At 43.7% G+C, this 22,188-nt stretch overlaps 1 protein-coding gene across 1 annotated transcript in view; it reads right to left on the reverse strand.

Moving 5' to 3' along the window:
- Nucleotides 1-2,304: 2,304 nt before the first annotated feature.
- The window catches only part of TACR1 (tachykinin receptor 1), a 147,950-nt gene continuing 128,066 nt past the window's right edge, over nt 2,305-22,188 (reverse strand). The window contains exons 3-5 of the mRNA XM_011987255.1: nt 9,378-9,528; nt 7,063-7,259; nt 2,305-5,547 (exon numbers count right to left, since the gene is read on the reverse strand). Coding sequence (XP_011842645.1) covers nt 5,256-5,547; nt 7,063-7,259; nt 9,378-9,528 — 640 coding nt within the window. The 3' untranslated portion in view covers nt 2,305-5,255. The remainder of the gene's footprint in view (nt 5,548-7,062; nt 7,260-9,377; nt 9,529-22,188) is intronic.

Below are 22,188 nucleotides of genomic sequence, written 5' to 3' on the forward strand. Positions count from 1 at the left end.
CATTTGAATTTGTGGGGTGGGGGGACACAAAGCTGCAGTGTATAGTATAACACATACCAAGTCTTCTATTAATTAGTGCACCAGTAAAGCATCTAGAGTAGTGAGATAAAACCTAGAGATTTCAGCAGAGAGAGCGTTGGGAGGAGAGGGCTTCCAGGGATGGGAGCAGTGTTGGATGAAAGAGTAGAAAACGAACAGAAACTGGAAGTAAAAAGAAGAAAGGAAGGAAGGTGGAAGAGAGAGTGAGAGAGCGAGAGAGAGAGAGAGAGAGAGATACACAAAATGTAGGAAGCCTAGTTTTGAATCTGTATGATAATCTCTGCAGCTACTAGAATATGTACAGCCAACATGCCATCAGATAGTGACTGTGACAGGGCAGCTGGCCCTTAGGGTTCATGTCATTGCTGATGTTGTTTAGTCATTTGTTTCCAATTATCAGTCTTTTCCCTTTGCAAGCTGCCCTGCTTGAGAGAGAAGCCAGGACCAAAGTATGCAACTCCTTGATGCTGAATTTGGTGCTTGTGAGATATGAGGCTCCATGGCCTCTGTCCTCTTCCTCTGTTTTCCTGAACTGGGTAGAAATAAAGAACAGTGTCTCTGAGCATTGCCTGTGGGGTTCAGGGAAACAATTTCTACAATCAGATGCTCCTTTCACCTTTGAAGATGAAGGAGAACATTCCTGGTGTGTCCCCACCATACGCACTGTGCTAGGAGCCGTGACTGAAAGACTGCTCTTGGATTCTGAGCTCAGGAGCTCCATCAGAGAGTATTACTAAAGCCAGGTGTGGTGCCCAAGGCTGAGCACTTTCATTGTGCAGGCAGGCCACACATGCCTAGGAATAAGTGAAAACGACTTTGACTCTGCACGGGAATGTCTGCACTCCGCATCCTGAGTTATTTCTTGATTTGTAATTTCTTCAATTTGCAGTCTTCCCTCAGCTAACAAGGGAAGAGTGAGCATACCCCTTCGTTATGAATTTGGAGTCTTTACTGCCGCAAATATTTTAAATGACATTCTACAGCTTTAACTCATCTGAGTATCTGAGGTGAGCTATGATTTTATTCCAAAGCTGTTTCTAGCTTCCCAGCAACCATTCTGGTTCTCCCAGGGCTCATCTGCCTCTCGCCGCTCTGAAAGTCTCCAGTTCTTGCCACTCTTTTATAAACAATTTAAATTGTCTCCTCCTCCTGGGGAACAGAGGGTGAATGATTTCTTTTGAGAAGATTCAGCTTTAATTGCACCTCTTATTAAACACACACAATGTTTTACATATGATTTGTGGGGAACTTGGAGGGGACTTGCAAATTCCTTAAAGCTTATCCACGTACTCCCATTGAAGATGCCTCGATTTAACTAAAACATCTGTATTACTTGTTGCTGATACTAACTGTGTTGGATAGTCTATGTTCTCAAAACTCCCTCTTTCAGTGCCTTTGCAGTTGTTGCCACTACAAGTCTGTTACCAGCTGCTTATTGTTCTTTTGATGGAGCTGCTGGGGGTGAGGTGGCACAGGGGACAGGCAACCCAAGGTGCACGAGGCAGATTGCCAGGGCTCACAGGGATTATCACTGATGTTTCAAAGCCTGCCACAGGTTTCCTGACATGTGTTTTCAAACGCAGGGGGCTGGATCAAAGCTTGGGTGGTAGTTGTGGAGGTACATGGCTCAGATCCCTCTTTGAGGAAGAATGGCAGGGCAGTTGGCTGACAGCCTCCAGCTGCAGGGCTTTGGCATCCACCATGGTGTTCAAACACAGAGCACTTTCCCCAGAGAGCCCCAGCCAGTGGCTGAGCACGGCAGGGCATCAGGCTTAGCCATTTCTGCTAACATGCAGTGTCTCTCTGGGCAATCTTTGCACATGTTGGGCTGGGAGCTGCACTACAGTCTAAGGCTCTTCCTAACCACCCCTTTTTTCCCAGATGTCAGATTGGCATGGTGGTCTGAAGGCTGTCTCTGAGTACTTCTGCTTTCTTTCCCCGTTGTCTTTCTCAGATGTTATTTCCCCCAACCTCCTGTCCTATGAAAACTCTTGTGCTTATAACTCGATTGTCGTGTCTGCATCCTGACACAGCTCTCTTCATAGGCAACATCACTGTCATTTCACATAATCCCACCTCCCTTCCCAGATCTCAACCTGAGAACAGTTCCCACGTCTTCCCAACCCATTTCATCACAGAGGTAAGAGTTTGCTGAACATTGATTCCATCCTTCTAGCTACGCAAGTTATTAGGGTTCCTAGTACCATCCCATTTAGTGTCCTATAAGATGTTTAGGACCCCTAGAGAAGAGACAGAGGCGTGAGAGAGTGAAACACATACTTTATTTCTGTGTAGATATTCTTTCCAGGAGCCCAGGCTTGAAAATGTGGAAACCTCAGGAATGGCCCCTCTCCACTTATACTCTTCTCCCCACAAATTAGGCCAGTGAGGTCAGCTCCTGAGTCCCCTTTCCCCAGGATTCCACTCTGTCCTTATCTCTTAGTATTCTCCTGGGGCATAAGGAGGGGAAGGACTCTTGTTCTCTAGCTCCTCTCATAAAGGCTCCCCACTCCTCTCCTCAATTAGTGTGGTCTAGGAACTGTGAGTTCAGGACATACATCAGGGCTCCTCCCTGAGAAAGCATGAGGAGGAGGAGGAGGAAGAGATCGGCACAATACAAATATCACAGTGTCAGCAACGAGATCTCACATTTTGAAAGTCACATAACAAAGATGGTTCCTTGATATTTCATATTCTATTACTACTGGACATTACACCAAGGAAACACACTTAGATAAACACAGGGTGACGCATTTCTAGAATAAGAATGTGACCCATGCACAGTACAAATCACGGTGCTTCTCACATGTGGGAGATGATGACATTTTTGTGTTAGTGGACATTGGAGACTGGGTCAGAGGAAGGCTTGCTGGCACTCTCCAAGCAGATGCTTTGCCATATTGGAAACTGCCCAGGACCATGCAACATTCCCTTTTACTATGCACAGAGATGATGCTGTTCAACCTTATTCCTTTAGGTCCCCTGGAATGACTGACAGCTCCCTTTGTAAGTACCCCAGAGAACTCTCATTCCAGAGGCTCTCCAAAGATCCCAGTCTTTGGCTTGACTGCCCATGTTGAGCGTGGGTTTTTAGAACACTGTGGAGAATCTGTCCTCTCAGATGCCTCCATGACTGCTGGGCACCTTGGACTCACTAGGACTGGTGAGTTAGTTAGTGATGGCCAATAAGGTGGGCTCCTCAAGAGCTGCAGGGGCTGTGTGTCCCCAGCTCAGGGCAAAGTCCAGAGCAGGCGCTCAGTTAATCCTCGTTGAGCTCAACTCCAACCTTCTCTTCCATAGATGAGATGTCCCCAACTTCTTGACACCGTCTTCTTAGGTACTTCTCATAATCATGTTAGCTGTTTACATCCTTCCAAAGTGAGTAATCCATACACAGCAAGGGTCTCTTGGAAGTATGACTAATGCTTAGGGCACTCACTTTTGTTGCTGCTAAATTTTGTCTTCCATTTATATATCTGCAATGACCTGGCTTCACTTAGTTTATTTAATACTTCCTATGCTGCTTTGGAGAATGTGGTTCTCGAGGTTTTCTGGCTTATACTATTGCGTCTTCCCCCAGGTCTGCGGATGCCCTGGTAGAATTAGAGCCAACAGGACTGGCAAAGGCTGTAAACAGTGCATTGTTCTCCCCTTAATGGTATGGATGTGGCACATGTGCACCCATTATGTAAACTACCAGGAGGACATTCATGGATGTTACACGAAGCTTCTGCTTCCAGCCAAATCTGGACAAAACACAGATCTGGGAGACAGAAAAAGAAAACTGCGTGCTCATCTTCTGGAAACTCTAAATCCGAATTAGGATTCAAAGCATTCAGTTCATGGCTCTTGGAAGACTGACTGTCCTTTAGGGTTGATGAGTCATTCTATCTTGTAGAGACAGGAAGCTGGCAAAGCCATGGGGCAGGGAGGAGACATTCAGAGAGTCTGAAGGGAAGATGCAAGATGCTGTCTTCCCAGAAGTGCAGCTGCAAAGTGCAGCCTTCTTGCTTGTCGCACATATGAGCACGATGCGAGTGTAAAATTAAGAATCAAGGTTAGGGCCCCCACCCTAAAATACCCAAAAGGTCAAAGCAGGAAGCCCATGTTTGTCTTCTCTGACAGTGTTCTGCAGCTGTGAAATTCAACCTGCTAAAACTGGATGGATGTAGGCTTTGGCATGAAGTCCTCTGCTCTGTCAAAAGCCAAAACTTTCCAGGAGAAGGAATGTACTCAGGATTTTAAGACAAATCGGAGAATGTCTGAGATGGATAGTTACAGATGGCCTTAGCAGTTGCTACATCTCCAGGAACTGGGTATTATTTATGAAACTCACTGCTCCTATTCTTTTATTCTTTTTTTTTTTTAATAAAACAAACAAAAAAACCCCCATACAACCTTGAACCATATGATGTTAAGATTCAAAGGAACACTTAGATTATCTAACTCAGCCTTCTTGTTTATAAGTAGGAAAAGAAGGTCAGCTACACATTAAATGTAGTGCAAGTCTACCAACTCCTGGTCTGTAAGAGACATTAGCAGGTATCAGTGGACATATTCTGCTTGCGTTGGCTGCTCAGGACAGTCACTGGGGACATAATGTGGAAGCTCGAGGTTCTTAATCTCATGATGTGTAAATGCACTGAAATACTGAGATGCCAAAAAGGGGAATACATATGTTTCTTTTCACAGATGCTTTGAAGAAAGGGCTAAATTTTTCATTTAGATGTTATGTGGCGCTTTCTTTTGTTCATCCTGTCAAGTGTAGGCTGGGGTGATGGGAGCCTCCAGCTGCAGGAGGCTAATGTGAAATAACTTTATTGAAGTAACACGGGGCTCCAGGAAAATGAGTCTTCCGGGTCTGCAGCTGTGCTGCAGAATTCATCCTGAAATGAGCACTCGCATGCAGCCAAAGTCACTTCGAGAATCATAGAATGAATTGGCTTTTGGGAAAAGCTGGTCCAACCTGTTATTTTACAGGCTCAGCAGAGTTCAATGACTTGGTTTGAGTCACACAGCATGAAGGTGGCAAAGATAGGGAAGAATTGAGATTTTTTTTGACTTGAGGATGAAACGTTTTCCCTAAGCCATACTGACCCTTTTTGCAAGCCCCAATGTGAGGGTGTTTCTAATGGTTCCAGATGAATGGCATTTCCATGCATGAAGGGAGGCAGGACAAAGGCAGTGGGGGCTGCACCTGCCAAAGGCCCTGTGACCTAGGAGACCACATTGGAGGAGAAGCTGAAGCTCTCTGTCATGGTTTTGGAGTCACTTCGTGAAGAGCAGTTGGAGGTCAGGTCCAGGGATGAAGGTGTGGCCTTGGGGCCGTCCTCTGGCTCCTCCTCATGGGCCCCCACCACTGTGGAGATGGTGGTCTCCAGGCGGCTGACTTTGTAAACACTGCCCTGGGTCTGGAGATAGCGGGTGGATTTCATTTCCAGCCCCTCATAGTCGCCGGCGCTGATGAAGGGGCAGCACCGGAAGGCATGCTTGAAGCCCAGACGGAACCTGGAGAGTGAGCAGATGAAGAGGTGACCCTTTGGGATGGCCTGCTCAGAGGGCTGCCTACTATTGCATCAGCTTGTTAACACATGGACATACCCAAGCGTGATTCTGTTATTGTTTTTAAAATTAACTCACAGCTGGAGATGCTGAGGCCAAAAAGGCTTAAGGGTCAGTCAACAAGGTCAAATCCAAGACTAGAAAAAAATCCGTCACTGGAACAATCTTTATGTGAAATATGTCTTTACTAGGGGTGGCCCTGAACTATGCTGTCTCCCCCCGCATGGGGTCAGCAGACTTTGGGTCAATTCTACATCAACAAAACACATTCACTAAGTGTTTACTATGTGCACAGCGCTGTGCTAGTTACTGGGTGGTAAAAACACATATCAAGATTCAGTCCTTCCCCTCGAGTAGCCCATTGACTGAAGGAGGACTCTCCGCAGGAGGACTCTCTGCCATCATGTTCCTTCAGTGTGCCTCAGTTTCTCCGGTTGTTAAATAGGAAGAATTAACCTTTACTTAAAGGTATGCTGCTAGATTTAACTTAAAAAAAAGTGCAGGCGGGTCATGAAACTTTTAGAAATAAGGGTGAATCTGTGAGTTAGACTAACAGAGACCCTTTGGACAAGTTGAAGAGAAGGTCTTTCCCCAAATTCCTAGTACCCGAGTGTCTGATTCACAGAAGGCACCTTACAGGCTGAGGACTGATGGATATAAAGATGGTAACAAGCATTGTATTCTTCTCCTTCCTCTCCCGCCTCCTTCCCCACCCGGAGGCTGGTGGTGCTCTGGACGACAGACTGTGCTGCAGCCATTGTGTGTCCCAGACTGCTTTTGGGAGCCCTCTGCACCCCATGGTGAATTCCCTACCGCTGACCACCATTCCTGAAGGGCTCTGCCTTCTGTTACTTCTCTGACATTGGCTTCTGCTGCAGGATGGCTCTCCCCAACCCATTTGACAAAGTGAGGGGCCTCTGGGGTCACAACTCCTTTTTGCCTTACCTTGTCCTGCTGGAACTGCTGGAAGAAAGTGGGTAAAGCTGCTCACATCATAAGATGAAATGGGAAGAGGACAGTGAGAGATCAGAGAAGGCAAATGTGCTCTGTGCGGGGATGGAATTCTTTCTGCATGCATAGCCCACTGTGTACTGGATCCACAGAGCAGAGTGAACAAACTCACACGCCACGGCCTGGAGCCTAGATCCAGCTTGCAGACCTGCCTTACAATGCATTAACCACAGAACTTTTTAATTCCCCCACTAGTTGCCAGTATCTATAAATCAGAAGAGTTTGGACAATAATATGGATTTCTGGTTCCCCTTGGAAAAGAAAAAAAGAAAATCAATCCACTCTGGGCTCCCATTCCTGGATGGTGATAATCAGCCAGGCTGAGTTGTGTGATGACAAGTTAGCTGCAGTCCCCACTTGTCCCTCTTGTCTCACAGCTGGGTTTACTCATTTAGGATGAGGTAGATGGTCTTGTGGCCCCTGGAGAGCTCATGGGGTTGGGATCCTCACCTGTCATTGAGGCAGCAGTAGATGATGGGGTTGTACATAGTGGAGCTCATGGCCAACCACATGATGGCCAGGTAGACCTGCTGGATAAACTTCTTCAGGTAGAGATCTGGGTTGATGTAGGGCAGGAGGAAGAAGATGTGGAAGGGCAGCCAGCAGATGGCGAAGGTGCACACCACGACGATCATCATTTTGACCACCTGGCAAGAGGGTGAGATAGGTGAGACCACCAGCACATCCCCCTCTCTCATGACTGCTTCCTTTTTCCTCCCATGCCCTCACTGTGCACAGTATGGGATAAAGCGGGAAGTATTTAAAAGAAGGTGCTACAGGACTTTGGTTAAGTCAGCTGTTCTCAAAGTGTGGTCCCAGAACCGGTATCATCACCATCCCCTGGGAACTTGTTAGAAATGCAAATACTTGGACCCTATTTCAGACTTACTGAATCAGAAACTGTGGGGATAGGAACCCAAATTCTGGGTGTGACAAACCTTTCAGATGCTTCTGATGCATGCTCACATTTGGGGACTACTGTGTTGTATTATTCTTCATGACTGGAGGAACCCAGGGAGACAAATTAATGAGCAAACGTGAAAGATTGTTCAGGAGGGAAAGGCCTGGGGCAGCAGGCTGGGTGGGCGGGCACAACAGAAGGGGTGGGACAAGGGGAGACATAGTGAGCTAGGGCAAGCTGCTTGGTTTGGAGACTGAGGAGGAGGGAAGGAGAAGGGAAAAGATTTGACTAGCTGCATTCAGGGAGCACCAGATGTTTAAAAGCGATTTAAAAGAAGGTTTTGTGAATACTGGATACTATGATCTGAATGTTTGTGTCGCTTCAAATTTATATGTTGAAAACCTAACCCCTAAGGTAATGGCATTAGCAGGTGGCCTTTGGGAACCAATTAGGTCTTCAAGTCAGAGCCCTCATCAATTAAATTAGTGCCCTTATAAAATAGGACTGAGAGAGACCCCTCCCCCCTTCCACCATCTGAGGACATAGAAAATGCCATCCATGAACCAGGAAACGGGTCCTCCTGAAATACCAAATCTATCTGTGCTTTGATCTTGGGCCTTCCAGCCACTAGAGCTGTGAGAAATCAATTTCTATTGTTTTTAAGCTCCCAGTCAAAGGCATTTTGTTATAGCAGCCCAAATGGACTAAGACACCAGGCGATGTAACCCCTTCCCAAGACATCTTTAGCAAACAACTCTACAGCATTCATATAATGCTATGCAGAGAAGTACCACCAGATAATACTATGCAAAGAATTACCAAAGAATAAAAAAAGGAATGAGAAAGCTCTTTATGTACTGATTTTCAAAGATCTTGTCAATTTTAAGTGAAACAAGTGAGAACAGCATGTATTTACTATTTGTGTAAAAAAGAAGAGAAAATAATGTATATTTACTTGCTTATAAATGCCAATATCTAGAAAGGTTAAGAAGCAAATAACAATGGTTAGCATTGTATGCATATCTGTGTGTGCCCATGTGTGCGTGTGTGTGTGCAAGCTTGGGACCTGGGTAGATGGCAGATCAAGAAGGGAGAGAGGCTTCCCATGATAAGAATTAAATTTTTTAAAATATTTCATTTTGAACTAATTGAAGGCCCTCAACAAGTTGCAAAAGTAGTGCAAAGCAATTCCAGGTACCCTTCAACTAGCCTCCTGCAATGATATCATCTCACATAACCATCCCGCATTATCAAAACCAGGACACTGACCATTCATCAAACTACTGACTATATTTGGGTTTTGCCAATTTTTACATGCACTCTTTTTTTGGTGTATAGATTTATGAAATTCCATCACAGGTATAGATAAAAACACAAGCACAGTCAGGATACAGAGCTGCTCCATCACTGCAAAGAAACTCATGCTCTTGCTTTGAAGGCCACTCCTCCCAAGCCTCCCGAAACACTGACTCCTGGCAACCCCGATCCATTCTTCGTCACTATAATTTTGTTCCTTTGAATGCTTTTTGATGTTTGAACCACATGAATGTATTATCTTGTCAAACTTTAAATAAATAATAAAAAGAGGACCAAATCACTCTTCGCTGATTTTTTATTTAAGTGTGTGTGTTTTAATGGATCAACAGGTTGCAATTACTCTTAAAGAGCAAGCGAGGTGGCTCATGCCTGTCCAGCCAGATCTGGGTTCCAAAGACACTGAAGAAAGATTCCTCTCCTCTCTGTTGTTCCCCAGACCTAGGGATATCTTGTGCTTGCTGCCTCTGGGGCTCACAAGTGTACCGTCCCTTCTCGACAGCCTGTTGTCTGTGCCAGGGTGGGTTGGTTCTGCCTGCCCCCTGCTCACCTTGCGCTTGGCAGAGACTTGCTCATGGTAGCGGTCAGAGGAGTCCCCGGGGATCTCACTGGCCCATAGTGTGATTCCCACTACGGTGTATGCATAGCCAATCACCAGCAGGGGGAGGAAGTAGATCAGCACAGTTACGCAGATGTGGTACCTACAGCAAGGTAAACAAGAAAGGTCAGTATAAGATACTTATTGTTTTAGTTTTTTTTTTTTGTTTGTTATTGTTATTGCAGGGGCAGTCAAGGCTTGGCAGCTACCTTTCTCAGCATTTGCCATTAATGAGCTTGGGCTATAAAGCACACTCCAGGGAGACTTGTCACCTGCATAGGGTGGAGAGGTGATACTAATGAATACACTACAGAAAACAAATCTTTTCAATTTATGTTTTTCTTGTGGACTTCTTCCATAATGAATACTCCTGCTCAGATTGAAAAAAAAAAAAAAGAAAACATTGATGACAGGGCACTGAATCTGTTGTATACCCATGGCAATTTCAGTTGATCAGTTCAATATCATTTGCACCCCCCGCAAAAAATGCAAACTCAGGCTACATTAATAGAACTACAGTCTCTAAATGAAGGAGGTAATTATATCACTCAATTCATGCCTGCCAGACTACACTTATGCTCAATTTAGTACAGCGTTGTACATCAACTAGTACATTCAGTTGAGAACTACCATGATGGCTGATAAGGCCCAGTTCATGCTATGTGATAAGTGGATTTATCCGTATCAGAATAATTAGCTTGAATGAGAGAGATAAGACTAATCCTAGAACCAGGATTAGTGGGTGGGTGAAAGCCACATAGCATAAGCCATTTCTAAGCCTGGGCTTTAAGAATATATCTTCACATAGAAGCTGCCTGGGTCCCTGAATTACCCCTCGGAGGACAGATGCCAACTGACTCACATTTGACTGGGACATGAGCAAGAAATAAACCTTTGTGGTGTTAAGCCTCTGAGATGTTGAGGTTTGTTACGGCAGCACAATTTATCCTTTTCTGTTAAAGGGAAGGCTTCTTTTAAGTAGAAGACTTAAATTAGGTTTTTGAATTTTGGGAAAATGTATTTTTTCTCGGGGGTTGGGGGTCCTTGGGTTGTCTGGTTAGTTACAGCCCTTTTCTTAGATATGAGTACAATGGAGATACTCAGAATTCCTAATAATAATAATAATAATACTAGGAAGAACAGCTAATATTTGGGGGCACTTTACTCTAGGTCACTGTGCAAATAACAATGCTAATGACAGTATTAATAGCAGAAATGGTAGTTAAATTTGAGTGTTGATAAAAAGCACAAAGCCAAGCATTTTACTAGCATTATCTTATTTAATCCTTAAGCAAATGATTGGGTAGGTACTATCAATCCCATTTTGTAGACGAGGAAACCAAATTTAGAATTTAATTAATTTTCTCAAATTCACAGCGGGTAAAGGGAGGAGTTGAGATTAGAATTCAGGTCTGTGATGTCAGAAAACCAGCTTCTTGTCAATGGAGAAAAGTCACCCAATGATTTTTTTCTTCCTCTCTGTTCACCATTCATGCTTATTTTATGCAATGATTTTCTTCCAATGAGGAACACCCACTTATTCACTCAATTTCTCCTTTGTAGATACCCTGTTTGCTTTTTTGTAAAGCCCCATAGTTTTTGCTACTTATTCAGTCCCTCTGCATATCAAATTTGCATTTGAAGATACTCGAAGAGTGCTTAAGTGACAAATCACAGATTGCACCAAGCAGCGTGTGAGTGTATGTGTTCTGTGCAGACAGGCTGCTCCAGTCTCACCTGGCTTTCAAAGCCCTCTGAATTGTTACCTCCTGTGGGAGCCTCAGGGCTCTCCAGCCACCATGGCAGGGATTACATATTGTGTTTCCTAGCTGATCTCAGTCCCTCCTGGTTGCTGTAATGGCATTGCTTGGAAGCAAAATGTTTGGAGACTACAGGGGTAGGGAGAACTTGAAAACCTCCAAATTGCACTGACTTCTCCTACCTGAAAGAATAGCCCTGCCTCATGCAGACTAATCGTTTGTGACCAAAACATGTCAGCTGAGCTTTGCCGAGACATTGCTGCAGGGCACTGAGCGAGATTGGGTCGGAGTGTGATGGGAGGACACTCTGGTCAACTCGCTGATGCTCCTTACCCTGGACCAGTGGCCCTCAAACTCGAGTGGGCTTCAGAATCACCTGGAGGGCTTCTACAATCCCACAGGGCTGGGTCCCATCCACAGTTTCTGACTCAGCAGGGCTGGGGTGGGCCTGAGAATGTGCATTTCTAACAAGTTCTCAAAAGATGCCGATGTTGCTGTTTGTGATTCAGACTTTGAGAAACATTGTCTTAGGCCAAGGGTTCTCAACCCCAAATGCACAAGAAATCACCAGGAAAACTTTTAAAATGATCAGTGCCCAAAGGTATTTATTCAGTTGGCTTGCGGGTGGGAGCAGGAAATTACATTTTAGAAACTGTCCCCAAGTTATTCTAATAGACAGCTAGCACTGAGAACTCTTTCAGACCCTAGGTATGCAAGCCTATTGGGACTCCATTGTTGTCTGTGATTTAATGACTTTATTAAAGTGTGTATTAACTGTGTTTTCTGGTTCTGTATCTGAGGCTTTGGCATCTGGGTCCCTGCAGCTCAGGGAGGGACTGACTCTTTCAGAGCTAATTCTTTGAGAAAACAAACAACTTTCCACTTGGATGCCTTTCATATGCAAACTAACCGAAACACAGCCCATACTTCCACTTGCTTGCTTTCTTGGGCTCTTACAAGGTAGGACATTATTTTCCTGCCCTAATCACCCAAAGGCAGGCATCAGACAACTAGGGGCAGCTCCTACACCCTGGAGGCTGCTGAAGTCATTCAAACCAGCCAATCTTAAACCTGTTTACCTGGCCTTGCCTGCTCCTCCCTGAAAAAACCCCAATAAAGGCTTTCCTGTGTGGCTTGGCTTGGTGTGGGGCCATGGCCCTTTAGCTTGGGAACTGTGAGTAGTAAAGTGTCTTTTAGTGGCAACCACGTCCTGATCTGTTGGCCGCACCATACCTGAATACAAAATACAATCTGCTCTTTCCCTTTGTGAAATCACAGATCAGATCATTATGAACATGCAAAGATAAATATCAGTCTTTTAAAAATCCTTCCCTTTTTAAAGAAGCAACAGTAATTGTTATTTATTTGAAAACAACAAAAAATATGGGCTTAATTTCAGCTAAAAGGTGTTACAGTCAGGGACATTGGTTTTTCCATGTTCCTATAGGGATAATTAAATACAGCATAGAAATAGGATCCAGCAATTCTATTTTTAGGTATAGACACCAAAAATTGAAAGCCAGGACTCACACAGACATTATTTGAATCTGCACACAACACCATTCACTACAGCTAAAAGGTGGAAGCAACCCAAATGCCTACCAATAGATGAATGGACAAACAAAACGTGGCTTCTATATGCAATAGAATATCATTCAACCTTAAAAAAGAAGGACGTGATGACATGTGTGACAACATGGATGAAGCCTGCAAACATTCTGCTAACTGAATAAGCCAGACACAAAAGGAAACGCATTGCCAGGTTCCATTTATATGATCTATACAGCATAGGGAAACTCATGGAGACAGAAAGTAGATGAGAGGTTTACCAGGAGTTGGAGGGAGCAGGTGGGAGCCATTGTCTAATGGGTACAGAATCTGTTTGAGACAAAGATGGGGATGATTTTGTTTAGGGGTGGGTGGGTAGAACATTTCAGCTGTTACAGAAAGGTTGAAATAAAGAAGTAGCTCTGGAAATGGATAGTAGTGATGGTTGTACAACCTCGTGAATTTACTTAATGTCACTGAATTGTACACTATAAAATGGCAAATTTTGTTATACATATTTTATCACAATAAATTTAGTAACAAATTATGTAAGAAAAATTGAGCTAAGCTGGCATTCTAGGTTTCCAGATTCGCAGTCTTTTGCTCCCCCGAGGCACTTGACAACTACACCCTCCCCGTGCCACATCCCCACTGAAAAATAAAAGGCAGATTTGATTCTTGGATGAGATAAAAGGTTAAACACATCCTTCTAAATATTGCTCAGAAAAACCCCATTTACATAGAAATTACAAATGGTCAATCCAAACAGTGTCCAACTTATCAAAAATTATAAACGAATGTAGGTCAAATCAATGAAATTCCATTATTAGAAAATATAAAATTCAATACTTTTTTTTTTACCTTGATGTCTTTTTAGAAAAATATATATATATATATATTTTTACCATATCTTGTAATTAACTGGAGATACGTCTATTTATATGTGTATATTTGTCAAAATCATATTTTAGAGAGCTGGTCAATGAGTCAGCACAATCTTATTTTGTTTGGCTCCATGTTTGCTTTGGCTTTCATTCTGCTATTTCCTAGATTTCTGCCAGTTAGGATTTTATCAGCTCTCAGAATAAATATCTGCCTTGGGAGAAGAGATCTGGGGTTAAAGATACACTATAAGTGAGCATAACAGCAACAGCAAGAGGCAGCAACAGAAGAGACTGGCTGGCCTCCAGCTGGTGAGATATGTGCTGGGTTGTCATAGACATGAGAGAACCCAGCACAATGATTTTGATCATTAAATCCTGCTGATGGACTCAACGGAACTTTCAGAAGGAAGGCTCAAGCAACAGCTTCATGCCTTTGTTCATCCCTGTAAGCAGTGAATGAGGCTTGACACATTTTACAGGATAAGCTTGCTGAATGCAGACCATGTAGCCTCAAATCCTGCAGACTCCCTTGTCCTTAATGCCGTAATATCTTGGTGCTCACTAATCTAGGTTTCCTTATGTCCCACTAGCTGGGATCATTGTCGAAAGCAAGAATAGTTTCAGTTTCTGAAATAATCCTCAGGATTTGAAATCAAGGTTGATAGGTTTATTAAATAATAACTAGGTGTTGTCATAGTGTACTTGGTGGAGACTCTGGGTGCCTTAAGGTAGGGGAAGAAGGCGGCCAAGAGGGCACAGCTCTGGGTTCTCCATCTTTATTCTAATGAGATAGCTCTGCTTTGCTGGGTTTATATATTGACTCTCTGTGGATGATATTGTTCAGGGGTGGGTGGGTAGAAAATTTCAGCTGTTACAAAGAGGTCAAAGAGCATTGATAGAATCCCAACCCCGATCCAATGCATTACCATTCTTTGCAATATCCATACCACATAATCATCCAGAATCTTCTTGAATACCCCTTGTGACATGCTGCTCACTACTTCTAAAGCTGAGCTACATCAGTGACCCTTGGAAGCTTATTAGAGATTCAGACTCTCAGGCTCCACCCCGAGGGACAAAATCAGAATATGCATTTTAACAAGACTACCCAGTAATTCCTGTGTATGTTCAATTGGAAGCACACAGCTCTTGGTCTTGGTTACACATTGGAATTGCCTGGGGAGCCTTGAAAAATTCCAATGTGTAGATCCCACTCTGGAGCTTCTGATTTAATTGGCCTGCAGTGAAGCTTTGGGCTCCAGAGATCTAGAAGCTCCCCAGGTGATACTCCTGTGCAACTGGGGCTGAGAATCACTGGCATTGAGACTTCTGATGCTGGTAGCTGCGACTGATGCAGTTCCTCCTTAAACCCAGTGAATAACCTGTGGTCATGTAGCTTTCACACTTAATCCTACATCACAAGCAAACCTGAATCTGCAAACCTTCTGGGATGGTCCTGCAAACGCAAGGTGACCATGAACTTGTGGTTCCCCAGAGCCCCCTTTGCATTGAGGGCTTTTGAGGCCATCTCTCATTTGATACTAGCGGAGCAGCCTCGTTCCTCCTGCTCTTTCTCAAATGTCCCTCATGTTCTCTCTCCTTCTCACAACATGGTGCTAGATTCTTGACTTTTTACTTCCTGGAAAAAAAATAGCAGGTCAATGTGGCTTCTTGACAGTAAAAGAAAGCAATACTCATGTATTTCTTGGTTGACTCACATCTGGATGTTACAGCCAAATTCCAAAGATCTTTGAAAGTTCTCTTGGAGGCAGGCAAAAATTGCAACTGGTTAATCGATAAATTCAGCAAAGATTTATTCAGCACCTATTCTATATCTGGTCCTGTGCTAGGGGCTGCGGACACTGAGGAGAGTTCCAATTGTTTTCTTCTTCTAGAGCTCACAGTCTGCAGGGGAGTAGTGCCGAAGAGTGTGCCATGGGAAGTGGCTGACAGTGGTTACCTCTTCAAGGGGAGTGGAGACATTGAGTAGGGGCGTGAGTGAGCCTTTTTCAAATATAGATACAATGTAAAAATTAAAAATAAACCAAAATACAATGGTCCGGTGTTTTGTGCATGTGTGTAAGTGTATAATGCTTTGGTGAGATATTCAACCAAGCTGGTCAGGGAAGCTTCCTGGAGGAGAATTGCATGGCTAAGCCCTGATACACAAGTAGGAGGTAGGCAGGTGAGGTGGGCACCATCGGGAGGGGAGGGAGCAAGTGCAAAGGCATGGGGAAGGAGCCTGGCATGAGGCGGGCACTAAGATGCCATTTGAACTGAACAGGACATGGCTGTGTGAGGAAGTGCCAGAAGACTTGGCTAGAAAGGAAGACAGAAGCAAATCACAAAGGGCCTTTTATGATAGCCTGGAGCGTTGTGATTTATTCTGAAGTTGGTGGAAAACCATGAAGTGGTTTTAAACAGAGAATGAATACGGTCAGATGCTTGTGCTCTGGCAGTAGTGGAGCAAGTGGACGGAGGTGGGAAAGCCCAGAGGCAGTGAGCCTTTGGGGTGCTCTGCGGACCCGGCAGGAAGTGGCGCTGGCCTAAGTGAGGGCTGTGGCAGGACGGATGGATGATAGGAGGGGAGAGATTCAGGAAGCACTGTGGCTTGCAGGAAGAGCTAGTGGACTTGGCTGTGGATGGCAGAATTTACCTGAATTTCTGGCCTGGGTGAATTGGGGAGTGAAGGTGACTGTCACTAGTGTGGGGACCCAGGAAAGAGGAACAGGCCTGTCGGGGGGAGTTGGTAGATTGTCTTTTGGACATGTTGATCTTGAGGGCCAGTAGTTACATGTCTGGATCTGGATTTGGGCTGGTATTAGATTTGGGAGTCCTCATGTGTCCAAAAACCATAAGAAGACAAGGGGATGCAAGACGGCTACGCGAAGAGAGGAGGTTCACATCTAGGGGGTGGGGGCAACACCAGGGGAAAGGCTGGAGGGGAGAGGGAGGAGCCGGGGAGAGAGACTCCAGGGGCAGGTAGAGTCTGCCTTTGTGAGGGTGGGAACTTGATCTCTGTTTTTGGACATCAGAGACCCAGGTCAGATTCAATTTTAGTGGCATCATCAGAGAAAGTGATGATGGACCAGGTGAGTCAAGTGGGAAGTGAGGAACCGGAGGCAGTGGGTATAGACTCCATTCTTAATACACTTGGGCATGGGAAGGAGGGGAGAGAGCAGTCGTTAATTGGGGCCAAGGGCCAAAGGAAGCTGTCTGTGTGTCTGGTTGAAAGGATAGGGGATATGTCTACCCTGGGTTATAGAGACCCGAGTACATGTCCCATCTTTCTGCTCTTCAGAGACAGGCCAGGACAAGGCCTCCATCAACTGCATCCAGACACAAGTCCTGGGCAGGAATGTCCCAGAGTCACCCTGTCTCGCGATGGGGTGAGCCATCAAGGTAGATGCTCAAGCGCACATATTTAATTCATGGAAGAACTGGTGTCACAGGATCCCCATGCTCAAACACCGCTGCCTCCTGGTGGAGTCAATTCCCCTGGGGCAGCTCCTCAGTGGGAAGGCCACACTGACACCTACCAATGAACAAGACAGGGAACGAAGCAAATTCTTACTGCAGTCTCTGCTCAAATTGCACAAGTCAGAATTTCGTTGTGTTGTTCTCCAGGTTACTTTTTATATACAACTATTTCATCTGCTTGATTAGATTAAATGTTCCTTATAGGCAGAGCCCATGTGGTGCTCCTCTATTTTCGTCACCAAATCGGCACCAAGGAAATACTTCATAGAAAAATATCATCTCGGGTTTCAAAAAACATTAGAATTCTCACCATACTTGTCCCCCTCATCCAGCAAGAAGCCCTCTTGACAGCATCCTCCGTAGAAATTGGCCCAGCATCTGCTTGAATGAGAGTGCCTGAGCTTTTCTTACCTATTTATTCTTTAATAGATAGGTTTCTCACTACAAGTACTATATACTCATTGTCGATTTGAAAATACAGACAGGCATTGAAAAAAACTTCAAGGTTTTTCTAATCATGTCACCTAGAAATAAATTCTGAGAAAATGGATTGATACCTTCCTATATCTTCCTACACACACTCATATTTGTACACACATAAGCATATTGTTAGATTACTTTAAAAACAATGCTATGTCACAATCATCTTTTAATGTCAATAAATATTTCTATAACAAAATTTTTAATAGCTGCAATAATGCTCTATTGCATGGAGGTACCGTAGTTATTTAGCTAGTCTTCTATTTCTTCTATTTGGTACATTTGAGTTATTTACAATATTCTAATATTTAAGTGATACTTTAATTAACATATCCAAATATGTGTTGTTGCTTCCATTTTTATTTCCCAAGATTAAAGTCACTAGACCTAAGTTAAAGAGTTTTTAAAAGGTTTGATATATATGGTCAATTTCCAGAAAATAAGTGCCAATCTGTACCAGTTTATGAGATTACCCTTTCATTTGCACAGCTGCACTGGGCATTGTCAAGTATCATAGTGTTTGCCAACATGATAGGTCACACATGGTCCTCTAATTCTTAACTCATTGTAAATTAAAATTTTATAATTGTATTAGTCCATTTTCATGCTGCAGATAAAGACATACCTGAGACTGGGTAATTTCCGAAAGGAAGAGTTTTATTAGACTTACAGTTCCATGTGGCTGGGGAGGCCTCAAAATCACGGCAGCAGGTGAAAGGCACATCTCACACAGTGGCAGACAAGAGAAAAACTTGTGCAGGGAAACTCCTCTTTTTAAAACAATCAGATCTTGTGAGACTTATTCACCATCACAAGAACAGCATGGGAAAGACCTGCTCCCATGATTCAATTACCTCCCACTGGGACCTTTTCACAACACATGGGAATTCAAGATGAGATTTGGGTGGGGACACAGCCAAACCATGTCAATAATTACGCTTTTTCATCATTTTCATTTCTTTTTTTGTGAACTGCCTGCTTGTATAATTTACCCAATTGTATATTGGGGTGTTCACATTGTCTTTCCTAATTTGGAAAGAACTCTTTATGGCGTCTATCATATTATACTTAGAAGGGCCTTCTCCATTCCAAAATCACAAAAACATTTACTGATATTATTTATTTATTTATTTTCATTATAACTATTCAGCCCATGAAGGATTTATTTTGTGGTGAGTACTATGAGAAGAAACTCCAAATATTTTTTTCTCCAAAGTCGTTTACATTTTTCCCAGGACCACTTACTGGATACTCTATCCTTTTCCTGATGACTTGAATTTGCACTTGGACCACATACCATTCGCTATATTCTTGGCCCTGTTTCTGAGTTTTTGTTCTGTTTCCTTCATCTATCCCTCCTTACTGGTGTCAGCTCTGCACCATCTCAATTTTTATGACTTTGTAATACATCCTTTATCTATGGCAGTACAAATCTCCTCTTATTTCTGGGATAGAAACTGACCTGGATTACTGTGGTCTGAACTCAGATCACACAGGACTTGAATCGTTGAACAAATGAACCCTTAATAGTGGCTGCACCATTAGAATGTCCTGAATTTTACTTAGTTTTTAAAATAAAATAGCTTCAGACCTGCACGTTTCTTATGAAGAAGGTTAGAGAATGGTCTCAGTTATTCACAGCTGGGTTGTCAGCTTCTCAGAAGAGATCAGGTTGTAAATTCACTGGCCCCTCCCAGCATGACATGCATGATGAAGTGTAGTGGTGAATGCTGTTGGTCTGCCTTGGATCTCATGTCCCCATTACAGATTCTTTCTTGGGCAGCAGTCTTAGGCAAAAAAAAAAAAAAAAAAAAAAAAATTTCTGAAAAGGGTATGTTGCCAGGAATGGCTCAAGAGTCTGGGAATGCTCTCACGAGAGGTATTGAAACACAGACTCACGCAGGAAGAAGCTGAGCTCCCTCACCCACACTCCTCCTCACTCCAGTCTGCTTAGGGAGAGGAGGGAGGGCAGTAATGGTATTTGAGGAGGCAAGTGGCTGATAGTCTTGCCTGAAATTTCAGCTGGGTGGATATGTTAAGAAAACAAACAAAACTTGAATTCTAAAGTTTCTGCAGGCTTTGAATTGCTGCGAAAGAACAAGTTAGATGGTCTTTGGGTTGGCTGGGGACCTTACTGTATTTTGGGATAGGAAAAAATAGGCCAGAAGCCTAATTTAGGGGGGAGTGAAAATGCTAAATTGATCTCTGTGGGAAAAAAATCTCAAGAGTACAGGTAACAAGAAAAAGGGAGAAAGATTCCATATTAAGCATGACAGAAAGAGGGGCGAGAAAGAGCATGGGTATACCTGAGCCCCATGGTTGGAAGAGGGACTTGCAAAAGGACACAGCCAGCAAGACATTTCCTGCAGGGATGGCTGCTCAGTGCATTGCAAGAACGGTGGTATCTGAGTGCGGACTCAAGAAAACACAATTTTGTCCTAGGCTGTAGTTCCCTGATTCCACTCCTCAAATCTTTAGTAAAATATGCCTCACCCAAAAATTCCATGGTAGTGTGGCTTTGAGAAAATAAAGGAGAGTGACTGTTTCCCAGAGTGGAGCTAAGTGGGCAGGCCAGAGCTGGTGGCAACCACAAAGCGCCTAGTGGTAAGTTAAGGTTCTTAGGGTGGGGAACGGGATGTGGTGGAGAGGGAGACCCTGCCTCAGGCAGCAGGGAGGCAGAAAGGGACCTCCTGAATCTGTATGATGCTCCCTGGTCAGCCTTCCCAGCCTGGCAAGAAGTCAGTCATCTGAAGATTCCTGGAATCTCTTGAGGATGTTCTTTAAGTCCCCCAGCCCCAGATACAGAAATGTGAGACAGGTAACTGCCACCAGGTGGCGCCAATCTGCAGCCGGCACCTGGACCAATCAGTATTCATTTAGGTGACCGGCATTTCAGTAACCTAGCAAGAAAGCAGCATGCATTTTATGAGGTAGAATTCATTACACGCCACACAGTGCCCACCTCCCAACCCCTACATTTCTTACCATGTCATGGTACAGTTTTCCGGTAGGTGGGGTATTTTGTTTTAAACCACTGTAGCATGAGTTTTGCAAATTCCCTTGGAATATTGCAACCCTATTAAGGACAAGACTGCATTTGATATATGACATTTGCTCTGAGTATCAGTGGGTACTGATACATGTTTTGCTGATATAATCCACCCGCTTTCAAACCCTCTTAACTCTATCGTGTTGTGCTCTGCTTGAGGCTGAGTTAGCTGACTATCGCATCACTGCAGTGGAGGGCTTTTTGCTGGGTGGGTAGGCAGGGACAGATCTGGGATGAACTTCTCTCGCTGCAGCAGCTGGAATGAACACTGAGCTGGAGGTGGAGGTTGTGGGAGACGGATTGGATACACACAGCAGAAGTGAAACTTGTATTTTATCATTCTGCCAAGCACTCCAAATAAGCTTATTTTTGGTGGGACATTGTTTAGAAACTGCTTCAATTGGTGCCAACGGATATGAGTAAACATTTCTTGATATAGGTAAGTTACACCACAAATGTGGGTGTTGGTTGGTATTTTACACTTCCTCTCATCTCTCTGGAGTTTGAAAAAGCACTTAAAATAATCAAAACACTTTAGTCCCAATAGCCTGTGACTAATAGCCATCCATGTCTCTAAGTCTGGACTAAGCATCCAGACTCATAGCCCTCATGCTAAGTGCCCATTCTCTTTGCTGTGCCCTGAAAATATGTACTCTTCACAAGACAAATATTAATACAGCCACTGCTAACAATTGGCCAGGAACCTTTCTTCTGAGGAAATTTATTATCAAGTGCAATACAATGTAAATAGCTATTGGCTTGCAAAAGATGTAGAAATTTCATATTTTCTACCTACAGTAGTTTCATTGTAAAGGTGTTTCTGGAGAGTGGATTCCACTTCATCTCATTACCTCTGGGACTTCGGGTAAAAGACAGATATTGCTAACCCCATTTTAAAAGGAAAAATTAAGCTGTAGGGAAGGTAATTGTCTTGTTCAAGTCACTCAGGGTTGAAATGGGAATGGAAAACAGATCAGTCCTTGTCTAATTTCAACCTTGTGCATTTCTTTCTCTTTCTGCTCAGACGAGCTAAGAAGAAGAATGGATACATGTCGCTCAGAGCAGGGAAACCACAGTTTTTCAAGAATGAACAAATACATCAAGCACAAAAATTATCTGCAGCATTTTATAATGGCAGATAGTTTATTGAAAAATTGTGTAGCTTAAAAAAGCAGGCCCAGGATTGAAATTCATCTAGATGGGTGACTTGGAATGCGGCCAAGTCTTGGATTCCATTTTAAGTCGGATTCATTCTTGTATTTCCACAGCCTGTTCCTGTCTTGAACCCTGAGCCCACAGAGACTCTCGGTTGACCGAAATATGTGGGAAAGACAAACACCCTACTTTTTGTTTCTTAGCCAAAAGTTTCTCAGCATAGACAATAGACCATTATGTCATGGCCATGAGGCACATAGGCTGCCAGTCTTCAGTTTCCATTAACAAATTCGGCAATGCAATTTATGCATCTCACAAGAAATCATCAAAGATACTACATTAATCAATTTGAAGTCTGTTGTGAATTGTATTTGAGAGGACAAACATTTTAATGTGGGAGTGTTGAC

Source organism: Mandrillus leucophaeus, unplaced genomic scaffold (assembly GCF_000951045.1).
Source record: "Mandrillus leucophaeus isolate KB7577 unplaced genomic scaffold, Mleu.le_1.0 Scaffold1083, whole genome shotgun sequence".
NCBI lineage: Eukaryota > Metazoa > Chordata > Mammalia > Primates > Cercopithecidae > Mandrillus > Mandrillus leucophaeus.